Source organism: Hippocampus zosterae, chromosome 4 (assembly GCF_025434085.1).
Source record: "Hippocampus zosterae strain Florida chromosome 4, ASM2543408v3, whole genome shotgun sequence".
NCBI lineage: Eukaryota > Metazoa > Chordata > Actinopteri > Syngnathiformes > Syngnathidae > Hippocampus > Hippocampus zosterae.
The window spans coordinates 23,742,080-23,759,574 of NC_067454.1; the positions used below are offsets into that span (position 1 = coordinate 23,742,080).

At 41.7% G+C, this 17,495-nt stretch overlaps 1 protein-coding gene across 11 annotated transcripts in view; it reads left to right on the top strand.

Moving 5' to 3' along the window:
* The first annotated feature begins 303 nt into the window (after nt 1–303).
* The window catches only part of tjp1a (tight junction protein 1a), a 126,720-nt gene continuing 109,528 nt past the window's right edge, over nt 304–17,495 (top strand). For 5 of the 11 annotated variants that reach the window (XM_052062994.1, XM_052062996.1, XM_052062995.1 and 2 more), the window contains exon 1: nt 304–807. In XM_052062994.1, coding sequence (XP_051918954.1) covers nt 716–807 — 92 coding nt within the window. In that variant the 5' untranslated portion in view covers nt 304–715. The remainder of the gene's footprint in view (nt 808–17,495) is intronic. The other 6 variants (XM_052062999.1, XM_052063000.1, XM_052063004.1 and 3 more) reach the window with 2 other exon arrangements.

Genomic DNA, 17,495 nt, shown 5'->3' on the forward strand with positions numbered 1-17,495 from the left:
AATTCAGAACACACACAAACACGCCGTTTTTAATAAAACAGACACTAATAATTTTTAAAAACACTTTTTGAGACTGTTATTGCAACCGTGTTGAATGCGTACTGTACTGTACCGTCTTTTTCACGCACTGTTCAGCAGTCCTTGGTTCCTGCATCTTTAAACATAAACCAGGCGCCCGACGTTGCTGAGATTTTCTCTCGTTGCCAGCAGGTTGTAACCCTCTCTCTTAAACCATTTCATCTCCCGCTCTCCCCTCCTCCTTCTCCTCCTCTTCCTCTGTGAGCGCAGTCCTCTTCCTACCTCACAGAGTCATGGATGCTGCCGCCGCCGCAGCCTCAGCATCCTCTCCGCCTCTCCTCTCTTTCTGAGAGCATCAACCCAAACAAAATAGAGGGTGGACAAAAAGAGAAACAAGTGGCCTGTTCGGGGCGGACCACAACAATGAGTGAGTCCTGCCTAAAATTGAATGGATTAGCCAATCTATTCTGAGCTCTAATGAGATTAGAGGGGCAGCGCGCAGACATGCAGGGTGGCGGCGGCGTGGTACCGATTCTTCGGCTCCCGGGGGACTGCTCCCCCTGGAAATGGCGCTGCTGACGCCGCTGGACGCGCGGCGGCGGATGTCGGGGGACCTTTGGAGACATTTGAACGCACGCTCACCTGCGCCGCTTGTGAGGAGCGCGGATTCCTCGAAGTAGCGCTCGAAAGTCCGAATATGAAGTACCAGAAATACATCACGGTAATGCAGATGGCCATGGGAGTGACAGCCTCCAACAAAGACTGCCTCCCCACCAAGAGACAGCTGTGGTGAGTTGGGGGCGATGAAAGCGTATCTGCACGACACCGTGTGCGTGTGCATGGAAGCCGGCGTCTTGTTGGGTGTGGGGGGGGGGGGGGGGGGGGATAGCTTTTATTTGAGACTCTTACACGTCGTGGTCGCGGAAGGCGTCAAAGTTGCAGCCAAACACGAGCGGCTGTTGACGGAAGTGGCTGCCTTGCCGCCCTATCCTCGACCGTATCGTCTTTTTTGTTTTTTTTTTTACCTTCAAAATCCACGCCGGCGCGCACGAGACATACAAACGTTAGCTTGGTGTGTACGTGCGCGCGCGCGTGGCTTCCAGCGAAGCCGTGCGTGGTTCCCTTTGCGTGTTTGTTAGGATCGTGCGTTAGTTTCACACTTGCACAAGAACACAATAGCTGGCAGGTGTTCTCACAATCACTCTGTTCAACCCAATTAAAGTGCTGGTTGCCCTTTAAAACTGTTTTCATCCATGCTTTTCCCTTTTCTATCTTTGATTTTTATTGTAGAGCGAAAAAAAGAGCCCCCCCCCCCCCACTTCCATAATCACTTATTCAGTAGCTTCCTGTGCATGTGGGAGTCTCTTGCTGAAGGCTTCACTCATTATGCATGTTTATGATTTTCCACTCCATTTGAGCAGTTGTCTGCTTTAATGGTACATAAACAATATAAGCCATCACACGCACGCATGCACGCGCACGTTTGTCGTCAATTTCTCTGCAATCTTACTGTATGGCTTGTTGCAAACAAACCACTGTCATGATCATCCTCATCATCAACATTTTTGTTGGAAATTCAGTTCCATTGCACCCCTCTGCCGACTGTTCATTTCATTTCTGCGCAACTGATTCTGTTAAATGGTAAGAGCGCTCGTCTATTCCCAAATTTGCTAAAGCGGTTTTAGACATTGGTTAATCCACCACAATTTGGGAAAATGCTTTTGTCATACACTTTAATGCAAATTTAAATTGAATCTGATTATTTGATTAATCAATGGAATAATTGATAGAATAAACTGCAAAAATATTCAATAGCAGCAGGCCTGTTGTGGTTTAAATGCACTGTAAGAGGAAATGTGTACACCATATCCATTTATCTGACCGAAATGAATTAGGACTAGCATCATCATATATGTTTCTTTGAAAGTCTTAACTGTTATTGGCTGGAAACCAGTCCTGGGTGTTCCCTGACTCTCGCCCAAAGTCGGTATGGATGGCCTCCAGCTCACCTGCAACCCTAATGAGGTGAAGTGCAATACAGGAAGTGGGTGGATGGATGAATGTATTACAAAGAGTGGAAGAGAATTTTAGGTATGCACACAAATTACACAATTAGAAAGTTCCATTGCATTTTACCCCCCCCAAAAAGCATTTTGGAAAGAGAAATTCAGTACTTCTGCACCCAATGCATGTTTGTTTTTCTTGAACCAAAGTACAGATGTATCCTAATGCTGTATATTTTAATATTCCAATACATATAAAATAATTACTCATCAACTACAAAGGCTTCAAACCAAAGAAAAAATGACAACAGAGCATACTGTGACTTTTTCTGCCTGATGTGCAAAAGGCTCTCTTGCATAAAAGTTCCCATTCAAAGATGGCACAAACCAGCAATCCCAACATCAAGTGCAAGAACTCATTTTATGCACGTTCACTCAATATAGTAGTACTGGAAAAAAAAATTGAGTGATATTGACTGAGGAAATAAAAATCGAGTCATTTTTTCACTCAGAAACTCAAAGTAAATCATACAAGCGGAGTTTTGGAGTAAATTTTATTTGCATAATATTAGTTGATTTTAAACAAGTTGTTAAAGGTTTGAGCAATGAACCTTGTACCCACAAGCTTCATATTGGGAGACGGCCATGTTACCACCTGAGCCATGTTGCTTCTGCCATGTATTAGTATATCGCTGGTATCGGGCGGATTACTCATTCCTCCAAAAGGCCGTTTATGGAGTCTCCTTTTGGAGACACCTGTAACACCACACTGTATATCTTGCATAGGCTTGCTCATAACAGCCGCTTGGAGGGCTGCCCTGACCAAATTAGGGCCCAAAGCAACATTGCAGGTCGACTGGTTCGTGCATAGGCCTCTCAGTGCAGAGGTGCAGGGTTCGCTTCTGGCTCCAACCCTACTGTGTGAAGTTTGCATGTCCCTTGGTGTGAGTGTGAACACGGGTGGTTGCTCATCTATGTGTGCCCTGAAATTGGTTGTCAAGCAGTTCAGGGTGTACCCCGCCTACTACCCGAAGTCAGCTGGGATAGGCTCCAGCACGCGACCCTTGTGAGGCTAAGCAGATCGAAAAATGAATGGACGAATGTGTTCACCATATTTTTAAAAAACCAACCATTTTTTTTATTACAAACTAAGTAAAAATGGATTCATTTCCCGTGGCACACCGGCTGATATATCATGTCACACTAGAGTCCCATGGCACCAAGGTTGGGAATCACTGCCCTGGAGTAATATGCCCGACTTGGTCACACAAGAGAAAGGATTCGATGTCGCTCCTGAGCTCATGCGACTGCTGTCAAATGGGATGCAAAGGACATAGTGGTGACTTGGTTTTGATGCTTCTCTCTTTAAGAGCGGTGTGGCGGTATGTCTGTGGCCATTACATCAGGGTGGGGGAAGGGGGCATGACCATTAAAACTGGATTACTATATTGCCTCCGACAGCTACTTTCACGAAGTGAAGCTGATCTAGGGTGTGCCTTCACTGAAGTCATCCCATGCATTCCCTTGCATGCTATGTCCATCTTTATTCACAGTGAAGTCCAGGGTCACACACAGTGAAGCTTAACCCACCAAGTTTCATCACTGTTAGTTTGAGCGTGGCAACCTTCGCGCCAAGTGGAAAAAAGCTAAGGCAAGTCACGCGTGTTGTTGTCCGCCTATTCTCTGATCTCTGTGGCAGGTACAATCGATAACCAAGAGACGGCACCTTGACAGGATGTCGATCTTGAAATATTGATTGCATCTGGGAACCAGTATGAATATGCCTCTTTACTCTCCCTGTTTGCACACATATCAAATCATCCGCCGCACACAAGACAATTGGAGTTATTTACATTTTAAGTCTGCTCAATGTTAAATATGAAATACATTATCAGGTTCTTCTGATAATCATCTTATATTTTAATGTTGCACATCAGGAATGTGGAACATGTGCTACATTATGGTCAGTCTATTTTGGTGTCTGTAATGATTGTTATGATGCACTGGAAGATAAAAAAAAACAACAACAACACCATGGCTATTATAGCCCAGTGCATCATGTTCAAACCTGTAGTTGAAATCAAATATTGTATACTATGCATACACTATACAAAAGGCTGACATTTAGACACTTTTTTGAAGAAATGTTATCATGTCCATATATGCTGTAACAAGAGTGTCACACAATATTGCGCAATGCATACTTCCACAAAAGCTGAACCAGGATGCAGTCAACCGACGTCATCCTGATTCATGGAAGATGATGACCAGGTGGGCTGTACAGTTAAAGTTCCGACAGTTGGGACAGTTCCGCTAATGCTTTCGAGACTCATATTTTGAAAACAAATTGCCACAGCCAGAATGTATCAAAATGCTCGTGAATGGTTGCCTCCTTTGATCAATTGCCACTAGAGATTAAATTACAGGAAAAATTCTACAACATGAACATTAAAACAAAAATCATCACAGTCATCAGTGTTGTCACAATATTGTCAAAATAAACAACAAAAATCAAAATGACATGCACCAAAGTACATATAGCAAAGGTAATACAGATTCAGCAACCCTATGTATCCATCCATCCATTTTCCACACCACTTATCCGAAACAGGGTCATGGGGAGTTGCTGGAGCCGATCCCAGCTGACTACCGGCGGGAGGCAGACTGCACCCTGAACTGGTCGCCAGTCAGTCACAGGGCACATATAGAGACAAACGACCATTCACACTTACGTACATACCGTCACAGAGTGGAAACCGATTTCACGCTGCCCGCACACAAGTCCCCATTGTACCGGACTACATCATCAGCGACCAACCCCATGTACTATTTGAAATCAACAAAAGCGACTGAATTGAAATTTTATGCACCGAAAGGCTCATAAAATGTACTTAAAAATGACTAAGAGACCTGCGATATATCTAACTCACAGCTAACTTCCCTTTTCTGTCTTCTTTTACAACGGGTTATGTCTTTTTATTTCTCCATTCGCTGTTGTTGCATCCTCCGCATGAGAGACTACTATCGGTACTCTCAAAGACTCTAAATACAGTCTCCTCTACTCATTTCAAACAAGAGTAGTAGCCGTCTGAAATGTTTTTTTACGGTTTATCAATTGACCATCAATTGTTGTGCCACGCTTCACAAAGTTTTGTTGGTTTATATTCTTCTTCATAGTTTTTGAATTGCATCGACCATTTCAAAATGACGACATGGCTGAAGACTTTTGTGTGCGTATTTAAACTTACTTCTCCTAGAATAGTATCTGAGAATTTAAAAATGGGTATGGAAACATCCAAAACACAACCTTTGACATCGCATATTAAGCTGTTGACAGATTGCTGCAATGTTGAAAGGTCTTCAAAATACTGTCTTGGATTTATATGGCGCCTTTCAAGGGGATGCGACTCTCAGCTCATTAGAAGCCTCACCATCGTTTACTTATGTGAATTTGACTAAAACCGACTGTATACGCTGTAGAGTGCCGCTACCCCTAAAACACCGTCTGCACCTGGCAGTGTGACCCAACAATTGGGCAGATGATAATCTCTAATCCAATTTAAATCAAGTCAAGTCAAGTCAACAGTATTTATAGAGCACTTTCAAACAGCCATCGCTGCATACAAAGTGCTGTACATGGAGCGATTTAACATACACAATAAACAGTAAGACGAATCGGTACTAAAGGCGGTAGAAAGCACCAAGCAGTAAAATCAAGAGCAAATCTAAGTCATGCTGAGTCGAACGCCAAAGAATACAAGTGAGTTTTGAGGAGGGCTTTAAAGATGGGCAGCGAATTTAACACATTTTGACCTCTGACTGAGATTAAAGTTACACCAAAAACAGATTCAAATGACAGATCAACAAGATGGCTTGGTTGCTTTCTGGGTTCTGATAGAAGGCTCACTTGGCCAAGATTAAAGCAATTTCAATTCTTCCTGCTCATGCCCTAATAATGGATGATTTGCACATTTGGAATGCTAAGTACTCTTCGTCAAAGGACAAATGGTGATAAAGACATGATGTCTTAGATTTTTTTTTTGTCTGGTCAAAAGTGCAATTAGTTTGAGAACATCCATAAATAGTAATTAGCTTGTTGACATCTTTTTAAAGTGTCCACAGCTCTTCCTAACACGTGGGTGTATCCTCTTGTATCATGGACCAGATGTCTTGTCTGCTTCCCACTTAGAGTGACAACTCTGCCTGGTGTTCCCAGTCCACCTGCTTAATGATGCATAAAGTCAGCTCCCTCCTTCCCCAAAACACACAAAAACACAACCACACCCACACGTGCACGCAAAACTGCCCTCTCATTCGCTTGACCCCGCACCCCTCTCCCAGGAAGAATACACACACACACACACACACACACACACACACACACACACACACACACACACACACACACACACACACACACACACACACACACACACACACACACACACACACACTCTTCGATAACTCCTGCCCTTCCCCTCCTGTTGCCCAGTTGCACTGAAGGAGGCCTTGAAGCGTAATCCCGCACAAACTGACAATGATGCGTATTAGTTACCGCAGCAGGAGTCCGAGTTGGGGTGGGCCTGTCATGATAATCACCAGTTTGCCAAAAAAATGTGAAGTAATTTTTTTCTTCTTCTTCTGTATTCTCTTTATATCTCTGTCCAGTTCTTTGTGAAGTCCTGTGTCAGCTTTTCACATTCACCACAGTAATGAAGATCCTTTGAAACGCTGTCTTTCAAGTCCAGCATGTACTTTAACCCTTTTGGAGACAGCGGTTACTACAATGGACAGTTTATCATGCTATCAGGTTACAGGGTGTATGAAACCGTTAGGTATGTACCCTATTTTTCGGATTATACGTCGCTCCAGATTATAAATTGCACCAGCCAAAAAAAGAGCATGAGTAAGAAGGAAAAAACATATAAATCGCACTGGAGTATAAATGGCATTTTGGGGGGAAATTTATTTGATAAAATCCAACACCAAAAACATACATGTCATCTTGAGAGGCAATTTAAATTAAAATAAAACTAGAGAACAACAGGCTGAATAAGTGTACGATATGCTAACGTTACATGACGCACAAACAACGAACTGTGAATGTGCCTGGTATGTTCACGTAACATATTAAGAGTTATTTAGACAACTATAGCACAAAGAAAATGCTAACAAATTTACCAAACCTTCAGCGTCACTCCAAATCACGAAATCCAATGAAATCTTCATGCTCTGTGTCACTTTTAAACAACTCCACCAACTCCGGAGGTAGGAGGTGCACCGCTTCCTCTTCTATGTCGCTTCCGTCAGAGTCATCGTCAGTTGTTTTTCTCAGTTATCGCCAACATGGAAAGTATCAACACAGGCCGAGAGCATCCTTTTGCGGTCTAATGTGAAAATAACGTGATGTGTACAATGTGTTAACCAGTTCACACATAAATCGCTCCAGAGTATAAGTCGCACCCCCGGCCAAACTATGGAAAAAAACTGTGATTTATACTCCGGAAAATACGGTATGTAAAGTATCCTGTCTTGTGTATGTCTGCCGAATACAGTGTACTGTGTACAGTAGTTTATATATGTTAAGATTATATTTGATTTTGATATAAGGAAATTATAGGAGGGGGGGGTGAAAACATTTAATAATTTATTTTCCAGCTCAATAACCTGTGTGTGTGTGTGTGTGTGTGTGTGTGTGTGTGTGTGTGTGTGTGTGTGTGTAAAAATATATCGTGGTGCTGTGGTCCCCAAACCTTTTTCCTGCCAGAAACCGGTTCATGGTCTGACTGACATTCCTGGACTGGTGATTTCATACAATATTCTGCCGGATAACTTTTTTTTTCTTTTAAACATCTCTGCGACCCAGTACCGAGTTGTCTGCAGACCATTACCGGTTCGCGGACCAGTGGTTGTTGCATTGGGCATCTGCCCCAGTACAGCTGAATATCTAACAATACGCCTGGTTGATAGCCTAATATTGAGTTGTTTCCAGAATATCAAGTCATCTTTCATAACAGTGAAATCTTTGATACTTGTAGTGAACATTAATGAAGATGATTATCTCAAGTAAAGTCAAGTCAACAGTATTTATAGAGCACTTTCAAACAGCCATCGCTGCATACAAAGTGCTGTACATGGAGCGATTTAACATACACAATAAAAGCACCAAGCAGTAAAATCAAGAACAAATCTAAGTCATGCTGAGTCGAATGCCAAAGAATACAAGTGAGTTTGGAGGAGGGCTTTAAAGATGGGCAGCGAGGAGGCTTGCCGAATGTTCAGTGAGAGGTCATTCCAGAGAGAGGGACCAGCAACAGAAAAGGCTCGATCCCCTCTGAGCCTCAGTTTAGTTCTTGGTACTTCTAACAAAGACTGGTCCACACACAAGTGTCAAACTCAAGGCCCGGGGGCCAGATCCGGCCCGCCACGTCATTTTATGTGGACCGCGGTAGCAAATCAAAGCACGTCTTGCATGATGCTTGCTAAAATCTATACCAAAATTTGAAATTCTCATATGTAATCAATAAGAGACATATTTTAAGCCTTTTCTTGTAACCAAACCCCTCATAACAGTAACAAATAATAAATCATTATTATTGACCGTTTTGTTTGGTTTCAGTCTGAATGGCCCTCGAAGGGAAACGGTAACTACAATGTGGCCCACGACAAAGATGAGTTTGACACCCCTGATCAAACACGTTAGCACACAATCAACATCACTGAGGAATCATTATTTATCATACCATCCACAGTTACAATTTCATGAAGTAAAATGAACATTTATATACATTACTAACCTTCGCAACACACTGATAATACTAGTTATTATGTCACACTGGCCACCCCACAGAAATTTCTGCTTGTGTAAAGGTCATTTATACTTGCGTAAAGGTTGATTAGTCTCAGATTATGCCCCATCAAATTTTGGTCCAACTGCTGTGGAAATCACCCTCCTTTGGAGCAAAGTGTTAGCTCACCCATGTTTGTGTGTGTTCGTGTTTCCTTCCATTAGGAAATCGCATGTTCTTACTTTCGGCAGAATATTTGTAATCTCCTCTCAAACGGTTTAATGTCACTAAAGTGAACAGATTAAAAAGGGTTTAAATGATTCGCGGCTCGCCCCTTTACAGCCAACCATTCTGTGAGCATCCCGTGGGAGTATTTCTTGGCTCAAAACACCCTCAGTTGAAAACAACATTATATTCACAATACATGGCAGTTTCCCATCTTAAATTAAAATTTTGTTGAACAAAGCCGATTCAATTATATTTATTTATTTAAAGAGTCTGCCTTGGTTTATGGTCCAATCCCTCTAGTTTCTCAATGCTGTTTCATCATTTCGAACAGTGGTTCTTAATTGTTGTAACCCTGGGACTCGTACCTACTTATTGTTGTACAGTCACCAAACACTTTTATACAGGCTCAGTCACCCCCAAAATACGGTAAAAGAATAAAAATACATGTATATTAATTTACAATCTGAAATGCCATTTTAAATTATTTTGAAGGAATTAGTACTGGATGGTTTTTGGTAACACTTCTTCCAAAAGAAGAACCAGCTTCTGCATGTTGAGAGAAGGGTTATGGTAGTGTTTTATTTTTTGGGGTGTTAACTTCTTCTTATACTTGTGTGGCACTAAAACAGGCTTTGTGGGCTTGATCCCAAAATCGTTTTATTTTTCATTATTTCCGTCAGGAAAAAGCTGAACAAATTGAAGCTGCCAAAAATTCAGAAATGGATTGTGTTCCTCTGTAGAGCCTGTACTGTATTATCCATACCTCTTTCAAAAATGTTGGGGTAGATGGAGGCTAAATAAAAAAAAAAAACAACAACCACAATTTCACGGTAGACTGTTTTAGAGAGGGCCATAATGTCATGTCATGATTTTGGCATTCATGCATTACAATAGGCAAGCCCACTAAGCTTTTGTTACCTTGACAAAGTTGTTTACAAATGATATTTTTATCAATCCATTTTGAAATTTGGAATCTGGAAAATTTGTCACGGGAGATGTTTTTTTTTTTTCCAAACAGGTGTTATAATGTTACAATGAGGTAATCCTGTCAGAAGAGTACATGATACACCATTCTGTTCAAAACCTGGAAATTATATGAGTCACACACCCAAAATATGTGTCAGGATATGATCATCTAAAACGTACTGCCTGTGCTCAGCCATGATTATCCCAGCTCAGCCATTTCTTCATTCTCATAACGTATTCAGGCTTGGTTATTGTAATGTTCTGCTTGTCATTTGATGACAATGGTTTGTTTAGTAGTAGTATTAGCATGCACAGTTATGTCTTAGTCACTGAGGTCCATAAACATTCTGAAACATGGTACCTGTACTGCTGCTTGGCTTTTTGTCACCTTGATATGGCTTGCTACAGGCTACAGGCTAGACCAGTGGTCCCAACCACTGGTCCTTCAGTGGTGCGGGAAATTTTGTTTGTTCAGTCGTCAACCTGTGACTGTTGTGACAGTATGTCCTGCGATTTATTTTTTATTTTTGTAAAAAATTGTTAACACATGCTAACTATGGCGAGCAATAAATACATAAATAAATACATAAATCAGTGGTCGGATGAATATTGACAACATGGATTTACATGCGTCAAGTCATCATCATATCTTGTCGCGCCAGTACTGGATCCATTGCTTGGCAGCATCACTAGTGTCTAAGAGGTTCACAGTCCCGAAGAATGTGCTCCATTGTTTGTATTGGGTGGCCCCACGGACATTCACTGCTGAGTGAGAGTCCCCATTTATAGGTGTTGTTCCGAGTCTTGCCTACTCTGGTTCTAGCTCTATTTAATGTCACCCAGTTCCTTCTTGAGAGGGCTGTTCCACTTGGAAGATGTTCGTTTGGGCTTTGGATTGCACCATTTAGTGCAGAGCTGTCCCATTCTCTCCATTTTTCGAGCCTGTGGTTTGTTGACTGCTCAGGATCTAAACTATGGACAGTCATAAAGCTCTTTCTGGACTTCAGTCTTCTTATTGATTCACTATGACCATAGAGGGGGTGTCTTGTGTCATTTTCTTGATTATGCTTTTGTGCCCTTGCATGAATGTCTCTACGTATGTGTGGTGGTGCGATGCCCGCCAATCTGTAGAGTGCTGGCAGTGGTGTTGGTTTTAGTGTGCCAGTAATTATTCGGCATGTGTTGTTCAGCTCAGGATCTATTTTGTGAGCATGGCATGATCTTGCCCATGCTGCTGAGCAATATTCAGCAAGTAAAGAGATAGGACTCAATGTCCTATCTGCATGAGTTGTCCTGCCAAGTTGTACAACTCAAAACTGTGAAGAAACACTTTTTGAATCATTTTTTTTTTTTTTGACTCATGAATGGTTCGGTGAATGTGCATATGAACTGGTCGGGTTCCGTACCACTAACAAGGTTAAGAACCACATTGGCTAGACCATTCATAAAAAGCATTGCAAGAAAACAAAAAAAAACATGCCCATTTCAACCCTTTTATCCTCAGTCACTCAGGGGCACGTGAAATGAAAACATTGATTATCGCAGGTTTCATTCGACACTAATTGTAGGTGTAGTTCTGGCAATGGTATACCTTTGCAAAGGTGATGTAATAACTTCATCAGGCGGCATTGCATGGAAAGGGGGGTCCATCACAGACTCACATCAGAGTTAGAGCAGCAATGACTTTTAAAAATGTCGCGTCACGCGTTCTTGACCTCTGGTGACTCACGACTGACACGATGGCTCACAGGGAGCTGACGGGAGGAAATACATCACTGCCGTCCCTCAAATAGAGAAGGACACAGTGGTGGGGCTCCAATTCTGCCTGACAGAGATACCATTTATTATTTTATTTCTTGTCCTCTTCTTGGCGGAGTTCTGGCTAGCCGAAACAGGGGTAGCAGGAGACCAATTCATAGAAATCGACGGCAGTTTAATGTTTTTACTGTCATGCTGATCAGATGTTCTTAACTCTCTTTTAGCTTTCGCCTTTCCTAAATTGAAACTGACCAGCTGTCGAGGATCACCCGTACTTTTGTTTTACGTTAGACGTTTTTATTTTGCAATGCAGCTTCCAATGGACATAATCACTGGTCACTCTGAGATAAACTTGAACAATGACACATTAAATCTGAAATGGGACACTTGAGTCATTTCACTTCACTCAAATTGCTATTTTCAGGACTTGCGACTTCCTTGCCAAAAATATGGGAACGGCTTGAGAATTGGGAATTGGTATCCAAGTGAGTCAACTTGACTTAGATTTGAACTACATGACTTGGCAAGTCATCTTGTTTATAATTTGAAATCTGCATGCAAACACAGTTTGGCTTCTTGGCAAGGAAAGCAAGAACGAAAGAAAAAAGAGGGATTTCGTTTCATTCACGCCAACCTGCCAATCCAGTCAAGCGTCACTTGTGAGTGTGAAGTGGTGACAAAAACACCAGCAACTCCGAGGATAATTAGTTTGAATTCAGTTGTTATCTTTTTGATAATGCTGGCAAAAATAGGATTGCAATATGAGTTGTTGGACCTCTACTCTTCAAATAAAGTTTCCTTCACATGAAGAGTTGAACAAAGAGAACTACATACATCAATAAATACCCTCGAACCATGATTCTTTTGTGGTTGAGAGTTTGTCCGCCGTATTTGATGTGGCAGTGGCCCCATAAACTAAAGCATGTCAACTTCAAAAAGTGACAACCTCCAAAGTCGATGCTTTTTGTTCACCTTTCACCTGCTTGACCAGGATAAAACTGAAATTGGAGTCCTCGGTGCTAAGACCCAGAGAGAGGATTGTTCGATTAAAGTGCGGGCTCTCTTGGTAAATCCATCATCGCAAATTGTTGTTCTTTTAGACTCTGAGGTCACTTTCTGGCTCTTTGAGATGGTGTTTCCTCACTTGTGTCCTCTGCACTCAATCTCAGATTATTTGGTTATTCCGATTTGATTGCTAACCCGTGTGTGTGTGTGTGTGTGTGTGTGTGTGTGTGTGCGTGTGTGTGTGTGTGTGCCCTGATGGACAAGTGGTTTAAGGGATCGATTTAAATCCATGTAATGCAATTTGAGTTGTACTCTGCATGTGAGAAGTGCTGTATAGATCAAGTTGAACTGTTTGATTGATTGACTGATTTAAAACACCTCTCAGTTTTACCCAACGGTAAATGACATGCTCAATAACAGACATCATTATTACCTCAGTCAATAAAATAAGAGAGCATTATTTCCAGCACATAGAGTGCAAGACAAGGATTATGCAAAACTACTAATTTGGGGCACGACTAAAATAACCAAAACAGTGCATTTTAATAAGGATGTCTGGTGTTTTAAGTCAACCAAGCCAATCCAACAAGTGCAGCACAAGTAAAAAGATTGCTGAATGTGGCACTTGGCATCTACTTTTAACATCGCTTACATTAAGTGCTAGCCATTTTCCAACCCTTTTTTAACCTAACTCTTGAAAAGTATATATAATTAAGAACCGTATCACGGTGGTCGACTGCTTCGCACCTTCCAGTGTTGAGTTTGCATGTTCTCCCCGTGACTGCGTGAGTTTCCTCCGCTTTCCTCCCACATTCCAAAAACATGCATCGCGCTTCATGGAACACAAAATTTTTACTAGGTGTGTGCGTGAGCATGTGTGACTATGTGTGCCCTGCGATCGTCTGGCAACCGGTTCAGGGTGTCCCCCGCCTACTGCCCGAAGACAGCTGGGATAGGCTCCAGCACCCCCAGGGACCGTTTTGAGGATAAGCGGATTAGGATGGAAGGATGGATAAATGCGTACCTGGGATAGAATGTGTGAAATCTGAAAAGATGTAAATATCTTTCCTTTTTAGCTGAGACAAAGTCAAAACAGTAATTGTATTTCGAGCTTGAAAATATGAATCTCTGTTAATATGGTATGGCTTGGACACGTGACGCATTGAAAACATACGTGACGTTACAACTTCAGACAAGAACGTCTGAGACTCCCACAATGGCTCACTATGGTCAAACATAAAGGACTTGAGTTTCCTTTTCTTATGTGTTCCATAATGTGCATTTGTTGAGTGAGTGTTAGCGTGTTCGGAATCAGTTCTCTATGGCCTGTATTTAATTCCTGATTAAATTAAAAGTTTTTTTTGCATGCACAATACATGCGTGAGCTATCTCCATGGCTGAAAAGTCTGTGCTGTTTATTTAAATCTCGTCAATTCTTACTCACTGTTGCACCCTGGTGATTCTTAACTGTCACTACCTTTGGTGATGAAAAGTGTTACTCTTTGAAATTTCACCTACAACTTAAAGTGAATTTATCATATGTTGTAACATCCTGTGATCACAGAAGAGTAATTGTCATGTTTGCAAAAAAGTAATGAGTGTTACATCTCGGATAAACCGAGTTTAGTGGGGAAACGTGACAATGCAGTAATGAGTTATTTAGTAATGCGTTAGTGGCATCACTGGACAGGAGTACCATGTAAAGTGTCCTCATAACATGAAACAATGAAATAAAGGTTTTAAATGTTTTTTTTGTGTTCTGCAACTTAACTGTATGACCATGATGGGAAGCATAGGCCCAGTTCAAAAGACAATGTAATATTTCTTGCTGATATCCATTTTTTAATGGCAGTGTAGTTGTTGCAGTGTGTCCAGCGTTACTTTTAATGCCTCACTGGCCTCAATTGCACAGTGTGACTGCAATAGTATACTGAGCCATCCTGTAAGCCAGGGGTCCCCAAACTACGGCCCGTCAGCACATTCAGCCCGGCCCTCTAACCCTCCTGTTGTCCTCAGGTCAAAATGACCCGTCACTGTGTTAAAAACACCCCAAAAAACCCCTAACTGCAAACAGCGGTGTTGACAAGCCATATGGAACCTACAAAAGGATTATAAGGAAGGAACACAAGGACTTTAAGAGACTGCTCATATGTGTCAGAGAGATTCTGCTCTGACAACTGAGCTGAACTTTTATCTGTTAAGATTGTGCATGGCACAACAGAAAGTTAATGTTCCATGGCTTTTTTTCTGTGAAGAACTCAGTGAGGGTTATTTTGTAATTATTTATTTCATTAATAGTGTTTTTATTTGTTTCCTGACCTTTTTTCTGTAAAGAACCTGAAACGGGTTATTTGCTTATGTGTGGCTTTCTGGAAAACAAGACATTTTTTAAGCTCCCCTACGATCGTCACACTTTTTCTGTTTTAAACTGACACCCCCCATCAGAGAAGGGAAAAGTTATGTGGCCCTCACAGGAAAAAGTTTGGGGACCCCTGCTATAAGCATATTGTATTATCACCACTAGTGATTCCTCAATCCTCAGCTCCCCCTAATAAGAGAACAACTGTTAAAAAGTGAAGAGATGTGTATTACTTTCAGTCTGTGGGACTAGGAATTAAGTTAATGGGATGAGAACTCGTCCCCCAATTAAACCTCAATAAACCTCAACTTTGACATTGTTTGTGTTATTTCGAGTTTTTTACCTTCCTCACTGCAGAGGCCAGAGAGCACCCGAACATGCCTGAAGTCCCGCTTTATTTGACAGAACGTCTATATGCCTAATCTGCACTGTCCATCTGTCCGACCTGTCTCGCCCAAGGCCCAGACTTGATCCCATCTTTTTTCCCCATCCTTATCGCCCCAGGTGGCTTTAAATGGGCTTACACACACTGACTCAAGGCTCACAGGCTGTGTAATGTGTTTCCTTATTTTTGTTTTGTTTCCCGATGCTGTTGCCAGTCTGGAGGAATCGTGAAATTCCATTCCATTTTGAATGTGTCAAATATGATATTTCTCTGACCCGTGAAAGAATAGATTAGGTCAGGTTGAGGTTAGAAGAAAATCCTACGTTTGTTGACCAGAATATTTTTTTCACGCTTATATCTAACAGGAGTAAAAGATGAGTGAAAATCACTCTCACCGTTACAGTGATGGCACTAGAAATTCTCTTTCAAATTTTAACTTAAAAGCACTGAAAGGAATATGAAAATTAAGGGTTACTCTTGTACCCGCTGTCCATGAAAGGGTTAATATTTTGCGATCACAATAATCTTACAATTTCCAACTACAATTGAACAAATGAACAAACACAAATCAAACACTTTGTTCAGATCTTGTGCAATTGCGGTGTCGCTGGGCTTTCTGCGCACGCCGCCTGTCAAATCTGCCTGCTGACACATCAAATGCTTGCAAACATTTCAGAAGAAGGCAAATGCTGATCACCGAAATTGCACAAGGTCTGAGAAAGAAGTGATGCGCTTTGTTGAGACACAATAACGTACACTTCAATCGGACACTTATTTAGTCAGTTGCAGGGCATATATTGAGACGAACAACTAAACGCACTCATGTTCACAACGCCATTGAGTGGGAACTGATCCCACGCGGTCGGCACACAAGTCGGGTAAGTGTACCACTACACCATCAGCGACTTGTACCAATCACCATATGTATTGAATTATCCTAAAATGCTTTTGCAACAACACAGCATGGGAAAAAAAATCGTGTACTATATTTTCAGTTTTGAGGGCATCAAGACAATTTTGTTCATAAACTCAATGTCGTTCATAATGCCAGCGTCGTGTCCATTTGAGTGAACATTATCAAGCTGTTTGCTTTGTTGAACGACTGTTATGATACTATACAACTACTGTGCAGTAATTTAATTTAAAGAACTGGAGACTGCCTATTGGAATACCTTACGGTCAGCACATTTTGACGATGTACTGCATATGGCTCATGTTGGAAAATAATCCAGTTCACATTTAAAGGTGTGCTTTTGAATTCTGATGGCACCCAGACCAGGGTTACCGCCTCTGCTTCAAGACTGCTGGAATAAGCGTCACTTCACCTACGATCTTAATGATGACTGGTATAGAAAATTAATGAATAGCCATTGTCCAATGCAAAAAACAAACAAACAAACAAAAAAACCACTTCAACACCAATATTGGCAGAAGGTCCTTTTTTCCCTTTCATAGAGCCACTAAGAGTTGCAGAAAGGTTGTCTGAATCAAGCAAGATGTGTCATGCTTCTGTCATCACTACATGACCACAACAGTGGGAGTGAGGTCAGTTAGCACAATGATGCATGTTCACCGGCCCCCCATCACTTCGGGCTGAAGAGTCATACATTACGCAGCACTCAGAGCCATACACTGACAGTGTCCCTCTGTCCTTTGTCTCTTTGCATTATGGTCGTTCCCCTTCTTCTCCGTGTCTTGACTTCGCCTTGCAGCCTCATGTTCCTTCATGCTTTATTCACCTGTCTCCTTTTGTTTCGTCTTTGTTGTCTTAATGCTCAAACTTTTGCTTTTGGCTGCTGAGCGTGTAAAGTCGAATAAAGTGAACTACTTCAGTCCAGCTACTTTTGCTGCAGGACCATTTCTTTGTGGCCTGGATGATACAAAGTATGAACAGAGGCCTCTCATTATTGTAGTACAGTATATCCAACACGTGATGCCAAAAATATTTTACACGGCAATGCACAGCGGTTGTTTTTAAAAGCCAT